The sequence below is a fragment of the Ambystoma mexicanum genome, chromosome 10 (genome assembly GCF_040938575.1).
Source record: "Ambystoma mexicanum isolate Mex_15411 chromosome 10, UKY_AmexF1_1, whole genome shotgun sequence".
NCBI lineage: Eukaryota > Metazoa > Chordata > Amphibia > Caudata > Ambystomatidae > Ambystoma > Ambystoma mexicanum.
This window is the reverse complement of record NC_090932.1, coordinates 588,822,275-588,849,946: the sequence shown is the minus strand read 5'-3', so window position 1 is coordinate 588,849,946 and position 27,672 is coordinate 588,822,275. Positions and strand designations below refer to the sequence as shown.

Here is a 27,672-nt window from a genome sequence, read left to right as displayed (position 1 = left end):
CTAGAGTCTTCCACCCAAAGTGCCATCAAGTGGCTTACCCAACCCTGTGCCATCCCCAGCTTTGTATCACCCGACTGCATTCATCTGTAGCTTCTGGTTGCTTAGTGTAGGATCAATTGTATCCCAACGAAAAAGTAATAACCCTGGATTCATTATCACCAGTTTATGATGTCATGACATCTATAATACCACTGGCCCGGCACTCTGCCTGGCGAGGATCTATGACACCATGTGTAAACCTGCATAGTCTTTACTTTGTTTTTGCATCAATATGGTACTTCTGATCGTGTTTCTCCCTTTCTTTCTTTCTTTCTTACACTCTCTTTTCTTTTAAAACAGATCCAAGTTATCCAGGAGGCGAAGAGCCCAGATGAGATTCTAACTGGGTTCTACCTATATCTACAGTCGTATCTGTTGTACTCCAACGGTACACAGCACCAGGGAATTGAAGTATCCTCTGTCAAGATTTCTGCCATCCACCTGCTTTTGCCACATCCTCTATGTGCTCACTATTTCAGATGGGCGAGAAAAAGCTACTCAGGCCATGGACTTGTCATTTACTGAACTTCACTTAATACCATCTCTTCGTAGGTCAAGGGTGTTCGTGACTTCATCTTGCTTAAGGATGCTATTCTGATTGTCTCCACTATGTCCTCTGACAGTTTCATTCAACTCAGTTGCTTGTCCGCATGTTCTGCTCTGCCCGCCTTGCTGAAGGAGGGTAGCCATAGCTGCAGCACTTCTCTTAGAAACTACTTGTCTCAGTGGTCAAGAGTGATTACCTAAGGTGGCTCACAACCAACTACCCACATCCCAGGATTGTCTGTCATTGCAACCATCCTAGAAATCCGACAATGGTATCAAATAGGTTTGGAGTCTACGGCTGTGCATACTTTTACACACATGTCATTTACTGTTACATGTAATTGAAGGATCTCAGTCTCCTTTTGTACGGTCCTTACTGGCCCTCATGGTTGGAGGAGAAAGAAATGCTTTTCAGAAATTCGGCCTGTACTCTCTCTCTATTCATGGTGAGGTGGAAACTGGATTAATGAATACTGGTCGTTTGCATACGTTATTTGCTGAGATTTAACATCAGTCCAAAATACCCTGATTCTTTAATAATGCACCCAACATTCAGACCACACATGTAAATTGTTCAAGCTTATTATAGGTCGACCAGTGCATGTGCTTGTTTTTTTTTTACAGATGGGTTTGCTTTCGCAAGGCTGCTAGCCACATCTCCCAAAAAAAGTTCATTGTAAATTTGTGTGAGGAAAATGTGCCTTGGGTGAGGCCCTTTTCCATTCTTTAATCGTTTTCTGGTTGCATGCTTGTTTCCCCAGATCCACTCGTCTCTTGTCATTCCTCCCCATTCCCTCCTGTCATCTGAGTGGGTGAGGAAGATGCAGAGATCGGGCTGCCACCAATGTTGGGGATGAGGAAGAGCTTGCCTCTTTTTTAGCCCCATGATGCTGAAAAGGTTTCTAGTCCCTTTTTTCTGCCTGGGGAGGGACAATGGGTCAGATTCTTAAAATGTGTTTAACGCAAGTGAGGAGGTGCACTGGGGCATCTCCTTACTTGTGCCAAAAAAGGAACGGTCCGATTAAAAAAAGGCATCTCAATGAGTTCATCTAATATGCGCTCATTCAGATGCCTTTTTCCCCACCTTTGTGCATTTGGCAAATAAGGGCGTGTTTCAGGGCATTTAGAAGCACGTCCCAATTTCCCAAACAGGACCGTCTTTCAAACGCTCTGACACTCTCCCTGCACCTGTTGAGATGGCATAGGGGAAGGCGCAAATCATGACACGGTCATTTGTGACAGTCGTGATTTTTATTTTTTTGTTTGTGTGACACCCGCGGGTTAAACCACGCTTTCACACTTGCATTTCCATCCCCCATACAGGGATGGAAATTATTATTTTTTCTGGCATTTTGCCGAGACCGGCCCTTCTCGGTGAAATGCACTCCCAGCAGCCTAGTGTGTCATACGTGTTCCAGACACAAATGTATGCAAGGGGGCAGGGCGGCCCATCTTTTCGCTACAGTTCATCTCCTCCTGAAATGCTCTGTCACTTTTTGAATAAGGTGACATGAGAATTTCTGAAAGCAGCGCAAATTAAACGAGCGCATTCTCTGTGCACATTTTATTTGCGCTGCTTTTTTCGAATATAGCCCAATGTGCTTCCTCCTGTTGATGATGGCATGAAGCGCCATACATAAGTCTCCGGCATTGGCGAAGCGGCTTCTCTGTGGGCACATTTCAGGAAGGTCAGAACTCCCATAAGAAGGCTATTATTACCACACTGCTCTCCTCCATCCGGACAGGTATTGGGGTGCTCTGGACCTGGGTATGTCATGGCTGCACCTGGCTATAAAAAAGCTTTGAGACTTTAGCTGGGCATGTCAAATTGTGCCTGGTCTTGAAACTGTATATAAGCGTTGTTGAGATGTCATGTTCATATAAGGCCACCTCTTACCACTTGGTCTGCAACTGGGTATTAGGCTACATTTTGGGATATAAATGGCCAGCTGTTGTATGATTGTAGAACATAGGTTTGTAAGAATGTACAAGGGCATTGCATGGTTACAACTTGGCATATGAGATTGTACACGGTGTATGATGGCAGTACCTGACCATGTGATGCTGCACCTGGCGTATGATTGCAGTGCTTGGGCTTGTGAGCAAGTGCCTACACAAGGCTGTACACATTGAATTGGAATCTAGCACATGATTATACCTAAAATGTGATGCTTATACCAACACATACTTAGCATGTGTGTATTTGTCTGAACATAAAATGGCAACGCTTGAGACACTATGGCATAAAGGACGATTCTACTCACAGCTCGCCCTAAAACCATGTGTGAGGCTTTAGTTTCCCTGACAATTTCTTTTACAGGGGTGATGGCGAGGCGACACAAGTCCCTATCCAAAAGTGTAATGAAGAGGGGATGTATGGAAAATGCAATGCTTGGGTGATGGGAGCAGGTGAAGCTGTTGCTGTAGAACAGGTTACCTGTCAGTTTGGTGTCTGCTGCTCCAGGCAACCACCATAAGCCAAATGTATATTCCAGCATTCCTATGGTAGAAATAGAGAGTAATGCAAGATGTCAGAAATCTACCCTGCTGCGTGGGATATCTATGCTTCCTACCACAGGGTGCTCCACAGTATGTATGCCAAAATCAGTACATTTTCCTTGGCATGAGTGAAGGAAAACATATGATGGGATGTTTTGTGTTTGCAGAGGGGAGAAGAAAATGCCTTTGGTCAGCCAACATAAAGAGTATTATCCCACTGTACAAAACACCCACTTTCATAATGTCCACACTATACTTAAAAGGTTTGGTAACAAATAGGAGCGAGAGGTCAACCAACTCTTCCGGGCATACCAGTGGTTAAGGCTAAATATCCGAGCTGTGCACCACAAGTTGGGAGAAGGAGGAATTTTAACATTATCTAAAGTGCCTATTTTCAAAGCAATTAATCACACATGTGAAACGAAGTCTAACTGTAGAAGGGTCCAAGAAACCCAAACCCAAACTATGTAACTGGGAGCAGTCTATAATCATGTTTTGTAATTGTAGCATTTAGGGTACTTAATATAAGTAGGGACCAGACTGGAGGCAGGTATATATAAAAGGAAGTTAGCTTTATTAGTTGCAGGGTAAGTTATGGGAAGAGGGTAGGAGCACAAGGTATAAACATCTTCACTCATCTCTCTCCCATCCTGTGTGTCCTAACTGACTCCACTGGAACCTTGATGTAGTGTAGGTTCCAGTCACTAGGTAACATTCCGATACTTGCATCTGTGCACTCAATGCAAGCAGCATACTACACATTCCCTCTCTTTAAAACAGACACATACACCAACCACAAGCACCGAACAGGAACTCTCATCTAAACAAACATTCATCACCCTCACAGTACAAACCACTTTCTCATCCATCTAAGCATACTCAACATTCGCGTAACTAACGTTCCCCAGCCATCATAAAAATCACAGATCAACCATATATCCAGGATATCCACCACTGGATCTCGTAATTGCACAAACCACATACTAACCACATTCCATCACCTTCCAAGCGTACACACCTTCTACCATGACTGCCACACACGGTTTCGGGTCTGCCACATCCGCAGCACTAACGCGCATTCACACGCTAACCACCAAATACACAACTAACATTCTGTAACCTTAGCAATACACGTAACATGCCATACAACACCACCTCTCATTCTCACACAAAGAACCTGCAGATTGCAATCAAACTCTCATACTCAACTGCCCCAAAGAACATATGAAAGTAGGAAAAGCAAGAAAAGATACAAACGACACAAAGATCACATAAAAATAGCGTAACTGCATAGGCACAGCACGCAAGAAAAAACACAAAGACAGGAAGTTGGCCAAACAACCCATCACATGTAAATACTCTCAATTTATGTATATTCAAATAAATCATCTAACTCACAAATTATTGATCCATGTCATTTTCACACTTTACGACTTAACCGGCACACAACCATAACCCGGCTCAAATCCATTGCCTAAACATCATCATCGTCATCAGACAATTCATTCAATACTCAATTTTGGCTACACATTAACTTCACTAAACATACAATCCACTCATACGGATTACTAATTGGCATCATTTATGCCCTCAACACCTTGGCACTTCAACATTACCATACTGGAGGCACGACCTCCCTTAATACATTTGCATATGCATTTCATTTCACCTTTAACAATTCATGTTCACACAACATCCACCGTACCATACTCTTTCACTTCATTCACACAGGGCTTACATCAATACATGTCACACAATAGCACACACATCCATTTATGTGCTTCATCACCCACATTTTTCACATTAGCAAATGAAACCTTAAATATACTTCTAGCGTAATGCAATTAATTTCCTACATTTCTCCTGAAATTCCACTTATTAAACACATTTCTCATTCTGTTTTCCTAATAAATGCATTAAAATTAAATCAAAAGATGCCTAATAGTCCAGGGTGCATGGCACCAAAACCCTGCAAATCCTCAAACTGGTTAAACCTACTCATTAAAATATACATACTTAAAATGCACTACCAAAATTCACCTTACTGCACTTTCTAAAACTGTTGTGCACCTAAAAATCCTCAAACAATTTAAGACTTTATATCCAAGGTACAAACCACTTTTCTTACTATAACCATAGTGCATTATTTTACACCATTTTAACCAAAGTGCACTGATATTTACTCAAACTCCATGCATTCTGAACCTTTCCAGCCAGGCCAGACACATAACTCACTACCACATCAAACTTATTCCTAAACTGCATATGCTGCAGCTTAAACTTAAACAATAGTAATATATCAGCACTATAATACAACCCTTTACACTACTACAATGCCGGCATTTCCTAGCTTGTATTTACTGGTATCCATAAAGGTCCATAATTTGCACGTTGAACTTTTGCTGTTCCAAAACAAATCGTAAAAATGCACAACACCAAGTATAAAACAAAGAAACATTTTGTAGCAGTACTGGATCTAGCAGCATTATGTAGCAGTACCTACGATCCAGCATTATGTAGCAGTACCTACGATCCAGCATTCTCCAGGTATCCCGTGTGCAATCCACACCATTCCCTTATTTAATAACATTCCCGGCGAAATCTTTATTCCTGCAGCTGATCTCGTTGTTTCATAATCCAAAAACACGCGCGTTCATCATTCTTTGCAGAAAACTCTCTCCTTTTGCCACAAGTGCACATTTAAATGTATCCCAACCAAGCAATGCGTGCGTAGTCATCCAGATAGATCCTTAAACTGCGCTCCTTCCGCACACGTCATAATGATGACCTCCCACGTCCTCACGTTGGCCACATAACTTCGGCCTCTTTTGTAATGTTTCTCTGTGAAGGCTGCCCAATTACGATTCCACCGCTTCAGGTAAGAACAGCTTTGGAATCCCTGGAAACACAGCATTCTTATCCCTTTCATTACGTGGCTTCACCATACTCTGCACCAGCCGCAAACGTCATCATTTTCAAAACATCAGCCAGGGAAAGCAGATCAGCTGAACACGATCATTTCCAGCGGTGTCAAAACATTTCCAGCGGTAATGCAGCACTCCATCTGCACCACACTCCAGTCCCATAGAGCTAGCATTCACAGGACAAGCATGTTAATGACATTACCGGCATAGTCATTAAAGCTAGAAAGCCTCATTGCTCAAATAACAGTCTCACTACATTAAAAAAGTTGCTCAGTTCACCCAGCCGCTTCACCAGGCTGAGATAATTTTTTTTAGCAACAAAAATCAGTTTTACAGAGCTTTATAGCCCATTACACCGCCCAAAATGCAGACTGCTTATATGAAAACTAGCCACATTTTCTTGGCTGTCTACTTTCTTCCGACACAACAGCTCCAACTTTTCTCACAGCTGTCAGGCACCCATCATTTTTACAGAAGACTTAGGCAGTTGTCTTTCATCTTCATGTAGCAGTCTTCACCTTCAAGCATTTTTCTTTTATGCCCATGCTTCAAGTCTCATTACTTCCATAGCTCCCCTCAGCAACCTTATATATCATTTACAGTACCTTTTTACTTGAGGAGGGCATTTTCATCACACCACTTCTCTGGCTGCCTGCAAGGGAGAATGTGTCCTCCCATCCCCAACAGGACTTATGCCACGTCGCTGCCCTAACCAGCTGTGTTTTCCTGGACACCTTTTTGGTTTCTTCCTCTCTCATTTTCTGCTAGCGCCATTCTCTCTGGACTGCCAACTGCCATCTCTGGACCCTCATTTAAAAGCATACTCGTCACCACTGTAGCATTTAGGGTTCTTAATATAAGTAGGGACCAGACTGGAGACAGGTATATATAAAAGGAAGTTAGCTTTATTAGTTGCAGGGTAAGTTATGGGAAGAGGGTAGGAGCACAAGGTTTAAACATCTTCACTCATCTCTCTCCCATCCTGTGTGTCCTAACGGACTCCACTGGAACCTTGATGTAGTGTAGTTTCCAGTCACTAGGTAACATTCCGATACTTGAATCTGTGCACTCAATGCAAGCAGCATACTACAGTAACTCATCTAAACCCATAAATATTCCAGGAATATATTCGGTGTATAAAAACATGGTCCAGAAGCTGATTTCCCTCTGTAGGTGAAGCGTTTAGGCATTTTGGGAACTTGCCACAGCTCCATGACGTTCTTTAATGAATACATTCAACCTCCTATGGGAAGGAACTGTTCTCTTTTGGGTTCCTCTCACAGCATTATAGTGAAAATACTAATGTCTTTCTATGGAGAAATTAAAATAATATGCAAGATCACAATGAGGTTGGGATAACTCAAACAAATCTCTAGCAAACCACTAGCAGCGGCCAATCATCTACCGATTCACCTGCGCTCAAGTTTATTTTGCTGATGTAACAAACCTTTCCCTCTTCACAGGGCCGATGTGATATCACAACTTGATATGGGAATGTCCAATAGATTCCTTCCTCCAATGATCCCTCATCTTAGAAATATCCTCCAAGTCTGGCTTTGGCGAAATGTTCCCGCCATCAGGGCCAAACTGCGGCTCAACTCTGGCTCTGCTTGGCTTTATTGGCCAAATGTGATGCCCTGGATTGTATATTATGAAGCCTGCTGTACCCCATAACCTTAGCTATTTTTTTCCAACCTCTCAGAATCTGCTCTAGGAATGCTAATCATTTTTGGCGACTGTCATGTTTCCACTAAGACCTAGGACTGTGCAAAGCCAGTATTGGTGTCAGATCTGCACCAGTGTTGCATTTTCGGTCTGGGCGGGATCAGGCCATTGACAAATGAAGCTCCTGACATTCTATGCATCCTTTTACTGTGAGAAAGCGTGCTACAAAGGACAGGCACGACCCCTACTGAAACCCCGACTCCATTGGAGCCCTTACGCCTAAGGACATGGGGAAATCTCAGGCTTACTCCATGAGTCCAGCAAAAACAAAATGATGAAGACATGAGTCCTTTTCGCTGAGTCCTTTATTTTGGAAACATCACTCTTCAGTTTCTCGGATAATGCACTGCCATTGCCCAGCGCAGGATATACAAAGAGAAAGAGTATGTTCCTGCTGGGTATTTCGAATTTTTTAAATCTGTATATCTCCTTTTTTCAGAATGTTACTGAGACTGGAAGGCCTCTGATTTTGTGCAAAAGTCTTAGTGGGTGACTGAAACGCATGAAAACATTATTTTACCCACATATTGTGATCCTCTTGGGCATTCAATGAAGTACATCACATCGTTAAGGCAGCAATTGGTAAGATTTCTTAATTGCCAATCACAATTGCCAACAGCTTTGTTCTTTTAGTATGTTCACGAACTGAACAAATCCCACAGGGGAAATGTCCTGTGGCCCGGGAATCCCGAGCTCAGAAGTAAGCATTAGAATCAGAGGTAACACACCCTGCTCTGGTTGAGGTACCCCACTGACTCCTCTACTCTAGAATAGTGGGAGGAATCAAAGCAGAAGATGTTTTATGTCTTTCCCAAGACCCTAGCTTCAGCCTTGGTGCCGATGGAAGATCTCTGCATGCTTTGTCTTCTATCATGAGTGGAGAACGTTTGACGCCCAACCACCTCATGCTTGTGGTCTCAGTCTTTCACTGTCCGGATAGACCACATATCTCTGTCTTCAACATCATAGCCCTGTTACCATTTTGCATGCAAGTTTCGCTGTAGGAGCTGAAGATCAGAAGGTTTGTCCCCATTTCCAGGAGCAAAGCCCTGGCTAGGTTCAAACAAATATTTGTTGAAGAAGGTGACCATGTGAATTTGGATCTGGAATTCCTGGAAGAGAACAAGTTATGGGATTTCCACAAAAGGTTGTATGATCAGGATAAATATCTTGTGGACTATACTATACAATGGTGGTATAGACACCTCTCCTCCACTTGACTTTTTGCAAGAAGCGCCCTATAGATTAGTGAATGCGAGTGTGCCTTTTCAGCACAGATTTTGTAGGCTTTTCTACCCTCGTCCATTGCCAAAAATTGATATTCTGGAACAAGAGTCACCCTATCTATTCCCTTTCAGTTTTGCCCTCTCTGACCCCATAGTTCCTGTGTGTGTGTGGAAAGCTTTCTCCATCTCCAGCCATAGACAAGGGTTTGCACCTTTCAATCTGTGCTCTTTTCTGCCAACTATGGAAAGCCTTCTGGTGAAAACCTCCACCACTGGTTATACCTTTTTTCCCTACCTACAGGCAGACAAAGTAATAAACGAGGTTCCCTTGAAAGCAATGTTTTTGTTCCATGCAATCTGGCCTTCGAATGCTTTCTGCACTATGTCCTGTTATTCCAATATTTTATGGAACTTGATGTGGGAGACAGCTGCAAATCTGCCTTCTGGCATGCAGGACCCATTTTCTGAGCATCTCAATTATTAGACATGCCGTTTGAGAGGGCTACATTATTTGACTAAATGGCAGATGAATCCCTTTAGATCTCCAAGGCCACAAGAAATTAACTAGGCGTGGTAGTTCTAATGACCATCCACGTCCTTATCAAGGGTTTGTTCCTTTCACCCCTCCATTGCCCATAGTGGTAGGGAAAAAGTGTCTCATGGCAGGCAGACTCAGAGGCATGCATCTGCCCAGCTAAGGGCAGAGGTGTTCCCAGTAGTAATGTTGCATATGTGTGCTAGTGGTTGGTCCTCTGGGGCAACTTGCAGAAAGAGGAACCTTTCCACCAGTCTTTGCCTCAGGTAACTTAGGTCAAAGAAAGGCTCTGGGTACTTACCTGCACAATCCGAGGTTAGGTGGCCTTTGGACTAAATGTTAAAGGAGCACATCAACATCCTGGAACTATGGGCAATCAAGTTGGAGCTTGCAATCTTTCTTCCATCAGTAAGTGTATGCAGGTCCTCACGGAGAACACAGGGGCTATGCCTGACCTCTCTCCCTCTATGCAGGGAGGACATGCACCTACTGCGATGGATTCTGGAGATTGACATTGTCTTATCAACAGCCGATCTGGCTGGGGCAGAGAACTGTGTGCTTGGTGCTCAAAGCATGCATTTTTCTGTCTCCCTTTAGTCTATGCTGTCAGGTAGTCCTGCAGGTGATTTGTTACTCCTGAGGTACCACTCCAGTAGGCTCCTTCAATTCTGGTGTCACCAGAAGTGCAAGTCTTTCTGCTTCTTGGAATGTCCCCCCCGAGGGACATTAGAGGATATATTGTTTGTAGAGTTTAAGTGAGTGGTTGTCTACGAGTCTCCAAATGCCATATGCTGGGGAGATTCATGCATATCATCATCTTAATCACGCAAGACTGGACCAGGAGGAGCATGTAGTACCCAGTTTTTTTGTACATGTATATTTGTCCAGCCATGATCCTCCTAGTGAAAGACAGGAGCGATTGGCCATGTTCCAACATCTCCTCTCCCAGAATAAGCTTATTTGAATCACTCGGCTGCCAGTTCCCTTCATCTCAAAACATGAGATATGTCACCTCATCTACAGACCATCACAAAGGAGTAACTTTTTCATTGAGGACATCTCCACCAAATTATCATAATAATAATGTCTTTCTCTTAGAATTTGATGTCCCAGAGTCTCACACTGACAACCACACTCAAAGCACGCTTTTCACACTGACCAGATTCATGAATACGCAAATTGTGCTCCCCCCATGTACAGCAAAGACAACACCCTAGACTTCGTATTTACATCATTCCCTCTCATCACCTGTGCAGAACCTATCCAACTCGACTGGTCTGACCATGCCGCCATCCCACTATCGATCACCCACTCGACTACAGCCCACAAAGTTCAGGATAAATGCCCCCTCACTCAGCGCTGCTCTAGTCAAAACCTTCCCTGTCAATGAATTAGAAACAAACTTCACCCGCACAGGGAATGTCTCAGTCCTTCTAAAATTATACAACAACTTTTGTTTGAAACTGGTGGACACTCATGCCCCCTAAAAATCAGCCACACTACGACCAAATCATCCGCCCCTTGGCATACCTCTGAGCTCAACTCCAACAAACGCTCAATCAGAGCCCTATAGAAACAGTGGCACAAAAACTGTAACTCTGGAGATCTAATCAACCTCAAATCTCTCTGCGCCAACTATAGGATTCTAATGTTCTAGGCCAACACTGCTTACTACTCCATTTACTACTCCACTACCATCACGGAACCCTCTATTTGACCGATGTAGGATGTGTCAGTAGTTGCATTTGCCGTCATGCCTCCTCCCTCCCCTACCTTGGACTGTCCTACCGACTCTGCACTGGCTAACCACCATCTCTCCATCTCTAACACTCTGCACATCCTTGCCCCTGCCATGAGGATCCGTATGAAGCCTGCCTCCAAACGCAACTCTCGGCATGACTCCTACTTGGCAACCTTGAAACGCAAGTGCATAGCTGCTGAACGGAAGGGGCAGGCCTCAAGTACATCTTCTGTCAAACCGGCCTGCCGCCTGCTGCAAAGGCAATATCATCTCACCATCCGTTCCAAGAAGAGGGCTCATGTCCAAGTCTGTATCTCTGGGGCAAATAATAACACGGCTGGTCATTTCTGAATCTGCAAATAACTTGCCAATCCTACTACAGTCTCCTCTGATCCTCTTCCCTCCCAGGCCCTTTGCACTTCATTTGTCTCCCACTCTCCACCAAAACACAGGACATCCTGTCCTCGCTGTCATCTACTCCCCTTCCCACCCCCTCCTCGTCTCTTGTCTCCCTTGGCCCCCCTCTACCCACCTCCCACTCTCACCTCACCCAGAGACCTCCTTGCACCGGATGAGGTCTCTAGATTAGTCTGCTCTATGAAAGTCTCCTCCAATCAGGAGCTCCCCTGCTCTTCCAGAACTATCAAAGACAACCCTTTATCTCTCGCCCGTTCCTTGGCTGACCTCTGTAACCACTTTATTAAGAATGAGGGTGCTGGCTTCAATGACCAATCTGGATAACAGTCTGGCTGCAAAACAGGCTTTATTCACTTGGAAAGAAACAAGGCCCTTAGCAGCAACTTCCATCTCAACAAACAACCAACTGGCACTCCATGGAATCTAGAACCTCTCCTGCCCTCTGGACCACCGAATGGTTCCAGGTTCCATGTCGTGTTTCACACTGAAAGGGACCAACTCATTTAACAGTCCTGATGTGGGCCACAAACACTATATACAATGTAACAGAACATTAGCATGCACAATAGTTACAGAACTTGAACACTCCTTTGTCACTGGCTCTTTCTCACAACCCCTCAAGCACTCTCTTGTTCACCCTATACTAAAAAAGCTGTCTGCAGACGCTTCATGCCCGGCTAACTATAGCCCTATCTCTATCGCCCCTTTCTTGGGCAAACCCAAGGATAAGTTGGTCATCCCCCAACTGACCCACCACACCGAATTGGCTGGCTGCCTCCACGACCACCAGTCTGACTTTGAAGCATCCAGAGGCATGGAAACCGCTCTCCTGAACACATGTGAAGACCTACTCTCAAACCTGGACCCTAACTCTCCCTGTGTTCTGATACTTCATAATCTTTCTTCTGCCTTTGACAAAGTCAATCATGCCATCCTCATAACTCGTCTCTGTGATGCCCTAGGCATCACAAACCAGGCACTGGTGTGACTGACCTCCTTCCTTTCAAACCGACCCTCCCAAGTGCAATTGGGCCCTTTACTTTCCTCCACCTCAATTTCTACATGTGGTGTCCCACAGGGCTCTATCCTATAACCATGGCTCTTCATCATCTACTTTGCCCTCCTGGTCCACTTGATCACCTTCTCTCCTCACATCCAGTGTTATGCTGAGGACACTCATCTTTCATTTAAGCTTCCATTCTCTACCTCCTCCCTTTCCTCACTCATACCTATTCAGGGGTGGTGCTCTGCTGACGATCTCTGCCTTAATGCCAGTAGGACAGAGATCCTTCTCATTGGGACACCTGCTCCCTGTTGCCCCCACCTCTCTGGCCACCCTCCTTGGGCCCCTCACCCTCTTGTGGTCATCTTTGACTTCTCTCTCTCCTTCTCTCCGTACATCACAGACCTTGCCAGGAAGTCCAACTTTCAGCTCCACCCCTTCAGAGGCATTCTCCCTTTTTTTCTCACTTTCCCCCAGAAGCTTAATGTCTGCAGAGCTCTGGTTCTATCTAGGCTTGACTACTGCAACAACCTCTTCCTCAATCTGCCTCTTTCTTCCATTTACCCTATTCAACTAATCCAGAATAGGGCTGCAAGTCTTATACTTGGCCTCAAACCCAGGGACAAAATCTCTCCAGCCCTAAAATCTAGTAAATCCCTTTTCTCGGCAGGAGCCTCCCTCTGGAATGGCCTCCCTTGGCCCTCAGACTTGAGAAGGATCTTCTTAAGTTCCAGAAACTTCTCAAGACTTTCCTTTACTCCTCCTCCTTCCTTCGCCTTTTCAGTTAACTTTCTCAGGGCCTTTTTCCTTTCCTCCGTCGGCCTTCTAAACAGCTAGGGTACATTATGTTGTCTTTTGGTCCTTTCTTATGTTGTCCTATGTCTTAATGTCTGCAGCCCCATGCCTGCAGGCTGTTGGGTGCATTATACATAAACAAATACATAAATAAAATAAATACATTCACCCCTCCCATGCTAATGTCCCTCTGCCACTGTGACTGGTGCCTGGTCCCTTATGAGTCTTACAGGGTCCAGGCCCTCATTGACCAGTCCCCCCCAGCATCCCCACCAGCACTTGCCCTCTGGCACCCTTCCCAGACTAGCCTGAATCTGGTTGGCCCCTCCTTTTCACTTTTCTCTTTCCTACACCACCTGCACTTGCCCTTCGTGGCTCCCCTCAGCACTTGCTCCACTCCCTGGGCCCCCCACTCATGCACATCACCCGCTCCCCTACCCCTTGTCCCCTCCTCAGCCCTGCCCCCTACTTCCTCCATCCCTTGCTCATTTTGTCTCTGCACTTGCATGGTAAGACTGTCACAAAGCCTAATACAACTGTTACTGTTGGTTTATCTCTATGTCCCCCCTCCCCTTTTTTGACTTGTCACACCTGGAAACACTTGTGTATAGGCGCCATACAAGTGCCCAATAAATAAAATAGCAGGAGATAAGCCCACATTTAAAGTAGTAAAGCATTGTGCCAGACCCTCACCGACCGCAATGTGCCAGCATCTCAGGAAAAATGTGACAGAATCAACAACTTTTTTAGTGAAAAAATAGACAAAATCTGACAGATCATCAAATCCACCTCCCACAGCATTAGTCCCCACTGCACTGGAGCACACAAACCGCCCTTCTACACTGAATTCTCTCTGCTCTCTTCCATGTACCTTCTAAAAATAATCACCTACCTCAAACCTATTTCCTACTCTAACAATATCATTCCGGCCTCCATCATTAAACAATTGATGGGCCTGGTGCCCAATGTACTCCTCATTATCATTAATGCCTCCCCCCACAGAAGGGGAATTCCCGAAAACTCCCTCAAGTCTGGTCTCATAGAAGGTCTTCTTAAAAAACGGCCCTAGACCCAGATGACCTGGATAACTACAAGCCCATTACAAACCTTCGGTTTATTGGTAAAATCTGGGAAAAAGTAGCCACTAAACAATTAGTAGCCTAAATTGAACTACACCTCCTAAATGACGCCCCAAGTGTAGCATCGAGACAGACACTTTCCGGGTGGTGGATGATGCCCTCTGTAGGGAAGACATGGTAGCACAAGTATGACACTGACACAATGGATACAATTTGTAAAATCTTTATTGAAATGTTGGGGTCAGAGAAACTCCTATGTTGCCCTATAACTAATATGGGAGTAGTCTCGATCATGCCATGAAACGATAAACAAATCAGTTCTAATGGAGTCCATCAGATCAAAATGGCCTATGCTAATAAAACCTAATGCTTGCCCTATCTCTTGTACAAAAAAGTGTAAAAAGGAGAAATGTATGCAAAGGAAAAATAGTGTTCAAAAGTGATATAGGTAGTTGAACCAGCTCTCCTCGTCACGCTAAACCTCACGCAGTAAGGCTGCCCTTGTAGGCAGGATGACGCACTCTGGCTCGGTTTCTGACACTCTAACAGTTCCAAACCGTGGATTGAGGCCCGCCTTGCCTTCCACGTTATCTTGACTTTCAAAATTGTATTCCAACGTAAACTTCACAAAGGTCCCCCTCTGCCAGGCTCAGGCCTTAGAGCAGACAGATCATGTAGGTCCTCCTCTGTCGGGCTTCAGTGGTCGAAGAGGGCAGGAGCGGTTGGGAGAGGTGTTCCTATACTTTTTAAAATTACATTTTACTGTTCCCACACCTTTATTTTCAAAAGAAACTGTTCCGGAATGGTTTTGTTTTAAAATAAAAGTATAGGAAGTAGTTGAAATGTGCACTTCAGTGCACTGCACTGAACATTCCCTTAAGCAGCAGGTGTGTTTGGGGGTTTGGAATGCATGTGTGAGGGGGCGTGGCAATGGGGTTTGTAGTGAGCGGGGGCATGCCAGCAGTTCCACTACTTATTTTCGTACACTAAGACCACTGTCAGGCTCAGACCTCTCACATCACAGTTCAACACAAAACTTGCCGGTGCTCCCTTCCCCAAGCTTATTGTACTTCGGGTCTCCCTCATTCAGGTTTGGACCCTTTTGGGATGTCGAAGACTTTCAAATGTGCGTGGCTTTCTTTATGGACCACTGCAGGACCACTTCAACTTTCATGTTTGTTACACTTTGCTTAATTCACTTTTAGCTTCAAACAATGTACCTTTCATGGTGTCTTTTGAGTGGGCTACTTCTTTTCACCGGACCACTCTGTTACTTAGTATCCCTGATCTCACATCTGCCTTTTACTTCAAAGTTCATTCATGGGTCTGCCTTTCTTCATGTCTTAGTCATACGCGTGCAGCCTTCACTTATGATATAATGTTGCACTTCAATCGCTTTAACACACACCAGTCTCCCAGGTCTCTTGCCAACTCACAGGCTGTGTACGCTTCTTTCTTGTTTTGCTATTTCTACTTCACAAGTCAAGGTTAGTACCACAGGTTTGGCCTTGCCTCCCCAACTCTGCTGTTCACCCGAGAGGGTTGCTTGCGTCCTTGAAACAAAATGCAATCCTCACTTATGGGATCTGACCTTCTCCACGTGTCTTTTGCAGTCTGTCAAAGGCAACAAACTCCAGTAGGAAACCCTTGGGGTTTTTGGCCTGCTGCTCTCGTCCCTTGGTCCATTGCTCGGCTCCAGTAGATTGAACTTTGTCCCAGAAGTTCTGCTCGTACTCGTGTTCCGCCTTTCTCAGAGTGTGTCTTTAGGTGTTGCCTTTTATTCGTATGAGGAGAGCTAACTGGTATCAAGTGTATGCACTTAAGGTAATTTGCCTGAATTTTCCTGACAGGATTAACGGGACATGTCCAGTACGATGTGAGAGAGTTAGTCTGGTTCATCTGTCGCCCTCTTCCTTGGCCCAGTGTTTGTGTAGAAAGGGGCCTGGGGGCGAGTTGGGATTTCAGAAAATCCTACAAAATAGGATGGGGTAGATGAACAAATCCCTGAGGACTAGTGGGTGAGACACCCTTTGGTTTCTCACACCTCTAAATCATGGATGATGGTGACTCATGCCTTCCCATACTCCTTGACCTCTCAGCTGCTTTCGACACTGCATCCTCCTCTCCCATGAATTGGTTTACCTCCTACCTCTCGGGGAGACACCAGCTGTCCAGATGAACATGTTGCATTCTAATCTACTCCCAGTTTCCTGCCGAATCCCCCAAGGCTCTCAGAGATCCTTTTTAACCTTTGTGGGACATTCCTCAAAGATCCCAAGATCCAGAAACAGATAGCCAAGCCCAAACTGCCTGGCTCCAAATCTCCACCTTTTGCAAAACCAAACTTCATCCCGTTGCAGGACCTCTGGACCGTAGTGCACATAGATGGGGGAAATGCCCTCCTGACAGGGTTCACAGCTGCTCATTTGGCTCTCATAAAAGCAGTTCACCACACTGCAGCACATCTTCGTCTTCGTACGGGTGTACAGAAATTTGACTGAATCCCTCCATCCTACGTGAACTACATTGGCTTCCTGTGCAGGCCAGGATACTGTTAAAGACTGCACGTATCATCTAAAAAGCAGTCACGATTAGCACATCAACATATCTGGCAGCTAAACGTCTTTTGGCACATGCTCCATGCACAGGAAATAGACAAACTAGCTCAAATCACAACTCGTCTGTAAAGATAGGACCCACAAACTAGCCTTCTCTTGTCATGCACCCACCGTCAGTAACTTGATACTGGTATTGGCTCAGTATGTCCCCACAATCCTCAAATTTCACAAATCTCTTAAAACATGGCTTTCTCAACAACACCTGACCATGGACTAATCCCAATGGATGCACATACCGGCTCACAGACGGCAACTCTCAGTACTTTGCTACTGTTGAAAGATGCCTGCCCAAATTCTGGCTACCAGCTACCTGTACATCTTTCTGCTGCTCTCGAGCTAGATCTGTGCTTCAAACAATAACATAAAATGAAAAAATCAAATAATGCTGCGTACCAGGTTTATCTATGCTTGCAGGTGACATAAGATTTCCAGATGATACTGGGAGAAGGATCTGGATCCCTTCTCTTGCTCGACTTCCTCTGTATTTGAATATCTACTCGCTTTGGCTCAGGGGGCCTCCACATGTGCATGGTGAAGGGATAATTAGACGCTATTTCAGTCATCAACAGGAAGTCTGAATAGAAATATATTTGCTATTCCTAATATTAAGCCATTTTTGAAAGGTTTGACTAATATTTTTCAACAATGCCAGCTTGTTCTTTTGGCGTGGGACTTGAATCTTGTTTTTACCCTTGATGGCAAGTCCTTTTGAGCGCATGGAAACACGCTCTCTGTGCTTACTGACCCTTAAAGAGAATTTCCTGGTTGCTATCGCTTTTGCTAGCTGGGGCGTGTTAGTTCCAAGTTCTTATTTTAAAGCCTCTGCATCCCCTATTTTCCAAGGAGTAGATGACACAGAGTATCAGACATTGCTTCTATCCGAAGCACCTGACGAAAATCCACCTTTTCTACAAAATTAATATTCAGGTCATCTCACCACCTCATGAATCTCTGAAAGGCCAAGCGGGCGAAGAAACGACTCCCTTCCAGAGTCCCATCAAGATCTACAGGCCCTCATCTTCATTCACCTTCATTCACCAAGGCATTGGACTGCCATTTCAAGTCTAGTTTGATCCCCCATTGTCCCAGCTAGAAGCACACATCCGTCTGCAATTGTGGATTCTGCACTAGCCTCCAAACAAAACTGACTGGCTGCCCCATTCTCAGGAAGATTAGGAGGGCAAATCAGAACACTGCACTTCCCTCTGAAGTACTATAATGTCAAGCACTCCCTCCCCATCCCCCCTCTCCCACACAGCCCTGTTTGGGTATCTCAGGGGTGAGGATGCTCCCTGCCATTGTCTAGATATAAGAATGTAACCTATATATCACCACTCAACCAAGAGTCCCTTCACCTTGTCATCACTGCAAAGGGCATCATTGTAATTGACGAGGTCTGTTTTGCCCTGTTAAGACCTGGTTGGCCACAGTCGCCTTCCATTTGATGAGCTGCTATCGCTACCTGACACCATGGTCAACCTGGCATTTTGGTTATCAAAGACCCTGCATAAACGGTTTAATTGCATTTTAATCACCTATGACTCTACATAAATTGTCTCTTTGCATTTTGGTCCCCGAAGCTTTGCATAAACGGATTGAATGTTGGTTGACCAAGGCCCTCCATAAACTCTACCAGAATCCTCATGCAAAATTTGATACTAAGTAGCCTTGACTACTGCAGGTTTCAACCTCGTCCTTTCCCTCTCCTACTTCACACCACTTGACAAAGTACTTACCTTGTGTAAGAGCATCTTCTACAATCTTCCCCAAGCTCTTCTCTCACTTCCCTGTACTGCCTCATGCCGGCTGGCTCTCTTTGCATAACCAGACCCTATTCAAATTCCTAGTACTCCTCTACAAATCACTACATGTGTGGGCACCCACAGACCTGGCTCTGCTATTCTCCCCCATGCAACCTCTCATTCAGTCCACCAATACACTCTTTTCCCGGACCAGGCTGTGATATGCGGGTCAAATGTACCCTCAATTTCATTAATTGCTATGCAAACGGCATTTTCCCTTTTAGAGACTGTGCCTATAAGCAGTAAACTGCAGGAGGGAATGGTGTCCTGTGTCAGACCCTGCTCCGACATTAGGCGTCCTTTGGAAATTATTGGATTATCTTGTTCACAGGCATGTTCTGGTTTAGGAGAACTTTGTAATTTCAAGCGCAGCTTGTGGGACAGAGCAGACGGCTCCTACTATACCAGTAGCATTTGCTCCACAAACGGAACCTACAGGCGAAGTGGGAGATGTGGGATTACTTAGCCCGCTTTTACAAGCATTTTGTAGCACCATCCTCAGTAGAATAGCACACCACAGCTCATGTGGTCCCCTGTATAATACAACAAAGACATATATGTAATCCAATATGGCGGACCAGCCATGTGAAGTTTTGGTGAACCTTCCCAGACAATTAGTGAGACCAGGTAAACCTATTGACCCCAGTAAGTCTCATCCTTCACCAATTTGCCATCACAGGTGTTGACCTTCACAGGGGGTATGACACAGGGGTAGAGGTTACATGGATATAAAAGCATACGTTCTCGGTCAGACAAGATAGGTGTTTGGCGCGAGTTGGCAATACTAAAAGGAGTAGGTGGTAGGAGTTTGGAGAGGTGGTTGGAGACTGGAGGTGGAGAATGTGGTGGCAGCTTATATAAGGAGGATGTTGGTGAACATCTGGAAAATGTGGCATTAGAAGAGGAGGAGGCAGCTCTGTTTTCATCTCAGATGGAAAAACAGATTGTTAATTCTATGCATGAGAAAAGGTTTATGGGTTATTTGACGTATAAAGATTCTCCTTTTGCTGAGCCATTTCTTAAATTTATAAACCCCCTAGAGGAAAGAGCACTTATTTTAAGTTCTGCTTAAATGTCCTCCCACTTGCCGAATTTACTTCTAGATAGTCAACAGAACATGAGAAATATTTACTGCATTTTCTTCTTTTATGCCTTACAACATTAAGAGGAGCTATCTTATTCCCATTTTTAAAAACGTTCATGGTCGATGTTAGATTTTTTTAAAGATGCCCTTGCTTTGTGTAAGCAATCTCCTTGTATTTCTGTGGTTGTTGTTGTATCCACTTTTTTTGCCTAAGGCTTGGCAACGACATTCAAACAATTTTGATCAAATTGTCAGTCTAACGGTTCTTTAGATTTTTAGGATTAAATTACTAGATCTACAAGGTTGTGACTGTTTTAATGGATACTATAGTTTTTCATGCTGCTTTGTAGCTTGTACTTTATTACTATTAGTATTAGATCTGCTTTTTATATGTACATTTTATTACAATTGAAACTGTGAGTGGAAAATACAGTTTTAGATTATTGAACAATGTATATGAACTGTTGAATATTTTGGATTTGTATGTGTTTATGGATGTTTTTGCTTTTATGGGACTTCTATTTTGTTTGCTAACAATAAGAAATAAAAAAAGAGGAGGAGGTTGTTGGTGAACCTCAGGAGGTGATGCTCGGAGTTGATAAGGAGGAGGTTGGTAAACATCAAAAGGAGTTGATAGAAGGAAATAAGGAGGAGGTTCGTGAACATTGAAGGGGGTCATTGAAAATCAGGAGGAGGTAGTAGGGAAAACAGAAGGAGGTGGAAAAGGAACAGGAGTAGTGAAAAGGCAGACAGTGAAGTAAGGTTCGAGGAGGCCATTTCAACCCAAGGCAGTGAGTGTGCACACTCCCAATGGGGTTGGACCGATTGTTTTGAGACGTAATTAGCATGTGAGGGTGCATCGAGAATGGAAGGAACAGAACAGGAGTATAAAGGCTCTGAGAGTGCAAACGATCAGGCCCATACGAGAGCAAGATGATAAGTTCCTTCTCAAGTTCTCTGCGGCAGTGGGAGAAGTGTTAACCCCCATGGTTCTTCCTGAGCCTTGCTTAAAAACTTGACTTATATTGCAGTTATTTGGAGAACCCCAATAATGATATATGATATTTTTTTTATATCGCGCTCGTACACAGGTGTTTCAGAGCGCAACCAGGCGAAGGGATGGGAACAGGGGAGAAACAAAAACAACGATCTTACTAGGCCCAGTGACATTGAGAACGTGCAAGTGCATGGGGAAAGGGAAAGGGAGGAAGTGCATACAAGGGGGGAGGAATTGGAATGTGCAGAGCATAGGAGAGAACATAATAAATCATAAATAAAATAAATAAATAAATACAGGTGACAAACAGTGGTAGTGCAACTGGTAAGTGGCAAAGTGCTAGGTTAGTCAGATAGGGTGTATCTGATATGTGCAGAAGAAGAGTGGCTGAGGGACTGTATGGGTACAGATACAGGCCCCAGTGTAAGGGGTGGCCCGAAGGCAGTGCAGGAGGGTGGCCAGGTGCACAGTGCCGAGAGAGAAAACAGATCAGCAGGGGAGAAGCGGGGCAGAAGCGAAGAGGAAGGTCTTAAGGAGCTTCCAGAACCGTAGATGGTTCTCCTCAAGTTTCAAGGTGGCAGGGAGGCAGATCCAAAGGGAGGGCCCAGCCGAAGACAGAGATCTACCCCAGCTTGTTTCTTTGAAAAACGACTGGCCCTGAGGGAGTTAGAGGTAGAGGGGCGATGGGTTTGAGAGGGGAGGTATTTATGGAGGGATAGTTGAAGGTATTTTGGACCCAGGCCCCAGAAAGCCGTGTGGACAATGCAGAGGGCTTTAAATGTAATCCTTGTATCCACTGGGACCCAATGAAGGGATTTCAGAGCTGGAGAGATACGATCCCAGGGCTCAGGCCAAGGACAAGTCTTGCAGTCCTGTCCTGGATTAGTTGTGAAGGGCGGAGAGTGGAGGCAGGTAGATTAAGAAAGAGGCTGTTACAGTAGTACAACCTAGAGAGAATCCGAGCTTGGGAGACAGTGAGCTTCTGAGGAAAGGAGAGGAAAGGAAGAGTACCTCTAAAGAGGTGCAGTAAGAAGTTTGACTTTTTAGAGACGTCAGAGATGCGTGCCGAAAAGGAAAGTGTGGAGTCAAAGATGACCCCGAGGTTCTTAGCCTCGCAGGTGGGGGCAGGAGGAGGGCCAGGGGAAGCTGGCCAGAAAGTGAGGGGAAAGGATGGAGGAGGTGTACCAATGAGGAGGATCTCAGTCTTGATGGCATTTAAACAAAGATCATTGGCGGCACACCAATTTTGAATGGCGATTAGGCAGTCAGAGATAAGGGAAGGAGAGGAGGTGGCTGAAGGAAGCCTGAAAATGAGTTGGGTGTCATCAGCATAGCACTGGAAATTTGAGCAGAAAATGGAAATGCAGTAGGCGAGAGTTTCCAGGTATTGGTTGAAAAGCCAGGGTGAGAGGTTAGACGCCTGGGAAACACAGGTAGAGAGGGAGATAAGAGATAGGAAGGACCCAAGTTGTACCTGGGTGGGTCGATCAGCGAGGAAAGAGGTCAGCTGGGCCAGAGCTACCAGTGATACCCAGGTTGTCACAGAGACGATTGAGCAGGGTGATATGGTTGATCGTGTCGAAAGCAGAGGAGAGATCAAGTAGGATGAGGACAGAGGGAATGCTTGAGTTAAGATTGGAGAGCAGGTATTCACAGATGTTCAGGAGAGCAGTTTCAGTGCTTCTGGCAGCTCTGAGGCCAGATTGGTGGTCATGGAGAGAGTCAACAGAGTCAGAATGAAGGTTAAGCTGAGAGATGGCAAGATTTTCCAGGAGCCTACCCAAAAAGGGAGTAATGGAAATTGGGCGATAGTTAGCCGAACAAGAAGAATCAGCTGTGGGTTTCTTGAGCAGAGGATGCACAAGGGAGTGCTTCAGAGGGGAGGGGAAAGATCTAGAGGCAAAGGGGAGGTTTCAGAAATCGGCAAGGGCCAGAGCAATTTTATCAATGTGGTCCTTAATGGTTTTAGAGTAACAGGGATGGACCTGTTTTGATGAGGCTTTCATAGATCGGACTTGTCTAGCGACCTCATCAGGGGAAAAAAGAGGAAAGGAGGAGAAAGAGGGTGGAGGGTAGATGAAGGTGGGTCAGCAAGCAGAGGAGTGGAGGGGAGAGGAGCACGAGAGGAGGAGAGTGTGGACAAGATGTTCCGGGTTTTAGAGATAAAGTGTGAGGCAAGGGCATTGCAAAGAGCTTGGGAGGCGAGAGGAGGGGTGGATACTGCAGCAGGGTTGGCCAGTTCCTTGCATATTTTGAAGAGTTCGGCTGAGTTGTTAGATGCCGCAGAGACACAGGCTTCAATGTGGACTCTCTTCTTGGTGCATACAGAGAGTCTGTATTGCCTTTGGAGCAGGCAGCAGGCCAGTTTGTCAGAGGATGAGCAAGAAGCTCTCCATTTCCTCTCGGCCGCCCTACACTTATGTTTAAGTGTAGCTAGGTCAGAGTCATACCAAGAATTGCCCTTGACTTTGGACTTCAAACGGATCCACATGACAGGGACAAGAGCATCAAGAGTAGCAAAAATAGAGGAGTAGAGCAGAGACAGGGCTGAGTCAGGGTGTGAGTCAGCCTGGGGTGAAGGAGGGGGTAAGAAGGTGGCAGCGAAAGCCTCGACTGACACACGCTTCATGGGCCGGATGTCCGAGAAGGTGGGTGGCAATCTTTGGGTAGGCTTGAGGGGAGGAGATGGAAAGATGAGAGGAGAGGAGGCAGTGATCACTCCAGAAGGGAGGAGTGGTAAGGGGAGTAGATAGGGGGAGTCCAGAGGCGATCAAGACATCGAGGTTGTGACCAGCAGAGTGAGTAGGGCCGGAGGGGAGGATAGAGAGGGAGAGTGAAATGCAGAGGTTGCAAAAGAGCGCCAAAGGGAGAATCAAGATGGATAATGAGGTCACCAAGGAGGAGGAACTGAGGGGTAGAGGCCAGGACGGTGGAGGAGAGGTCTGCCCACCCGGAGAGAAAATAGGTGATTTGACCAGGACGCCGGTAGAGAGTAGCAACAGTAAGAGAGTGGGTAGGAGAGAGACAGAGCCTACAGACAAGGCATTCGAAAGAGGAGTAAGTCTGAGTGGAGATGATAGAGGCAGGAATCCACTCAGGGAAGATCAGGGCTACACTCCCTCTGGGCCGGGTAGATCTGGGGGCGGAGAGGATCTTGTAGCCGTCAGGGAGGAGAATGTCAAAGCTTGTGACAGAGCTGGCTGTGAACCATGTCTCGGTAAGACCAAGGACGTCAAGGTCAAGTTCTTCTAGGAGGTGGCAGATGTCAGAGGAGTGTTTGACAGCAGAGCGAGAGTTGAGAGTGGCAAGATGAAGAAGGTTGCCAGCCTTAAAGACCTTCCGGGGGTACAAATCAGAGGTACGCCCTGTGGAGGTGTGGAGGGAGCATGAGATGGGGCAGAGGAGGAAGGAGCAAAGGGCAAGGTAGCTAAGGGAGGAGAGTAGGGGACAGCTGGAGATGAGATGAGAGGAAGTTGGTGAGGCAAGGGAACCGCCTATCAAAGAGAAGGAAATTGGCCTGAGGGCCTTGCACCATTTAGGTAGACATTAATGATGACTCTGGAGGAGTCAAAGGAATCCATACAGACTTCCCAGTGGGTGCCACCATTAATGGGATAGGAGGAGACAGGACAGAGCACAGATATTATGTGAGGGGTCCAGAGATCTGGCGAAGGAACAACAAAGAAGATGTCAGTGAGGGTTTGTCTGGCAGAAGCGCTGGAATAGGTATAAGCAATGGGGAGACCTAGGTTGGAGGCCAAGATATCCTTTTTAAATTTCTTCTTACCAGACTTAGTTGATAGTGAAGCAGTTTGAGTAGATAGGAGAAACAGATAGCGCCATGGGCAGGTAGAGAGAGGTGTCAGTGGGAGAAATATGCAAGTCAGTGGTAACTGAGGGCCAAAGGGAAATGAAAAACACACCCAAATGTGCTTACAAAAACACACCCAAATTAGATTTTCTAAAACACACCCAAATCTGCTTTCAAAAACACACCCAAACTTGATTTTCTGAAACACACCCAAATTTGCTTTAAAAAACACACCCAAATTAGATTTTCTGAAACACACCTAAATTTTCTTACAAAAACACACCCACATTTGCTTACAAAAACACACCCAAATTTGCTTTCAAAAACAAACCCAAATTTGTTTACAAAAACACACCCAAATTTGATTTTCTGAAACACACCCAAATTTGATTACAAAAACACCCAAATTTGATTTTCTAAAACACACCACACCAATAACATCTACAGGAGCAGGTTAAATGAGATATTAATCACATAGAAGAAGGTTGAAGAAACCTGTAAGCCCATTTGTGAACGTAGCGACTGTAGGGATCGAGAGAAGGGTGCAGGATCTCCTTAATCCTGCGACTGACCAGACTTTGATGTCAAGTTGAGACTGTGTTGGTGGGTTGGGCAATACATTAAAACAAATATTGTTATCATACCCTGGTTTACTCTGCCCTTTTTCCTCCCCACCCTACTATATAACAACCCTGTATCAAAATCTCTACTAACATCCAATCTTTTAAATCTTCACTCAAGCATCAATTCATGAGCTGCAAGGGTTAAATCTCAATTTACCACCACATGTTTACCCCTCATTGACTCGCCAACTCCTTATGCCTCTGTATACTGCACCCCAAATGCATCCTGTCCTCTTGGACTAGGTCCTCTTTCGTTCTCAGTCTATGTACTGTTGGAACCTACTCAACCAACTGGTTAGTTCTTCCACTATATGTTCCTCAAACGTACAGTACATTTTACAGGACTGCTCCAGTTACTGTGTCTTCACACTAAATAGTGCTAGTTGAAGTCCATTATTACCTTAATTAATAATTAATATATCCAAGATGGAAGTGGGAGGAAAGAGTTCTACGTTTTTAGGTCCTGCGCATGTGAGAATTCTATAAGGATGATCTGCTTTATGTGTGTTTTGATGGTGCAAGCAGGCCCGTTGCCAAACAAACCCTGTCCAGACAGATTGTTCTCTGCATTTCTCTGCATTTCGGAGTGTTATGCTCTGGCAATTAAGGAATTACCTGTGAGTGTTTGGGCGTATTACACTTCAGGCCTAGCAGCTACTCAGATTTACACCTGACAAAAGACAATATGCTCATTCCTGCACCCATTTGATAAATATTGCCTGGATTCCTAGTCTGTTCAGGAGCTACCATTCGATTGTTATGTGGCTAACGCTTTCTAGGGTTGGTGTTGGTTCCTCATTCTTCTCCCTCCAAGTTCTGCACGGCTTTGGGAGTCTTTGTGAGATAAGGATTCTGTGGGGGGATGGAGCCATTAGAAGAGGAAATGATTTTTTATGGTAAGTCATCCCCCTATAGATTTCTCATCACCTATGCACCTGCTTTCCATGGGTAATGCTTGTAACCTGTGGCAGGATTTATCATCCTGTGAATGCAGGGAAAATTGGTGGAACTAAAGTCATGAACCTCTGCCGGCACCATATGACATCCTAAATCATGGGTGCCACTAACACAGAGTGGAGCCGGCACAGAGCTGTAATGGTGGCTGAAAACATTTCTGGAGCCAAACTTCTGCCTTGTGGATATGTTCAAGATGAGCAATCTGTGAAAAGGAGGAAGGACTCATCGGTCCAAAGAATTTGACCAAAAGTAAGTAATTTGTTTGGTTTGTGTACACATTAACTGGATTCAGAAATGTTGGGTGTAACCGACTGTCATGGTATACAGACTTGGCAACTTGGAGTGTGATGAAGGTCAATGGGAGTGGCCCGGGTCCGAAATTAAACAGGGACAGAACATTCCAATGTAAAATTGGTGAACCAGAGTCCTTCACTAATGTCCTCTTCCCATCCACTAAGTAGCTGATGATCAATATCCGACAAATCACACATGCTACATTGAGGCAGTGGTGGCTTTGATTATTATAATGAATTTGAGTAATTATTGATTGATTTTTCTTCTTGTGCTTCCATTGATGTGATATTGTATTTTTAGACTAGTCGTTTCTCAGAGGAACTGCCTCACACCAGGGGCCTGATGGTCTCACTTGCTTTGTACTTGCATATTATGTTATACTGGCATGGGTAGTATAGCTCAGTGGCAGAACACGCATCTTGGTGGCAAGATGATGCAGAGCAACACAGTTTCGAATTCCGGAAACGTCTTTAGTATTAAGCACGTTATAAAAAACTATTATAATTATAATATGTGTATGTGAATGCTATGGGTGCCTCTGATAGCCATATTACTCATTTTAACCCCGCTGTATTTATTACAACGATCACAACTGTACCTAATTAATATGCTTAATTTGTTGTTTCATGTAAGAGTGCTGGATGTTTTGAACTTTAATTTTTTTGTGTTTTGATGACGCAATAACTAATACAATAAAGATTACAGGTGGCTATATGCAAGTACTGGACAGACAGCCAACTGACTGGATTTATTTAATTAATTTCTCTAGTACTAGTATGAAGGATGCAGGAGATATGGAAAACTTTTTTGCCCTAATACTACGTAGGCAGACTCTTTACTGAAGCCGTATGATACAAAGGTATGTGCGTAAAAATAAATAAGGGAACAATGGGTGCGATCTTGTGGTTTAGAGGTTTAGAAGTTCATGCTCATGACTCATCATTGGGGTTATCGAGT

At 44.9% G+C, this 27,672-nt stretch overlaps 1 protein-coding gene across 7 annotated transcripts in view; it reads left to right on the top strand.

Annotated features, from left to right (window-relative positions):
• Positions 1–27,442, top strand: part of KIF1A (kinesin family member 1A) — a 4,129,412-nt gene extending 4,101,970 nt beyond the window's left edge. For 5 of the 7 annotated variants that reach the window (XM_069618139.1, XM_069618143.1, XM_069618141.1 and 2 more), the window contains one exon: positions 340–27,442. In XM_069618139.1, the coding sequence (XP_069474240.1) occupies positions 340–564 (225 nt within the window). In that variant the 3' untranslated portion in view covers positions 565–27,442. The remainder of the gene's footprint in view (positions 1–339) is intronic. The other 2 variants (XM_069618144.1, XM_069618140.1) reach the window with 1 other exon arrangement.
• The last annotated feature ends 230 nt before the right edge of the window (positions 27,443–27,672 follow it).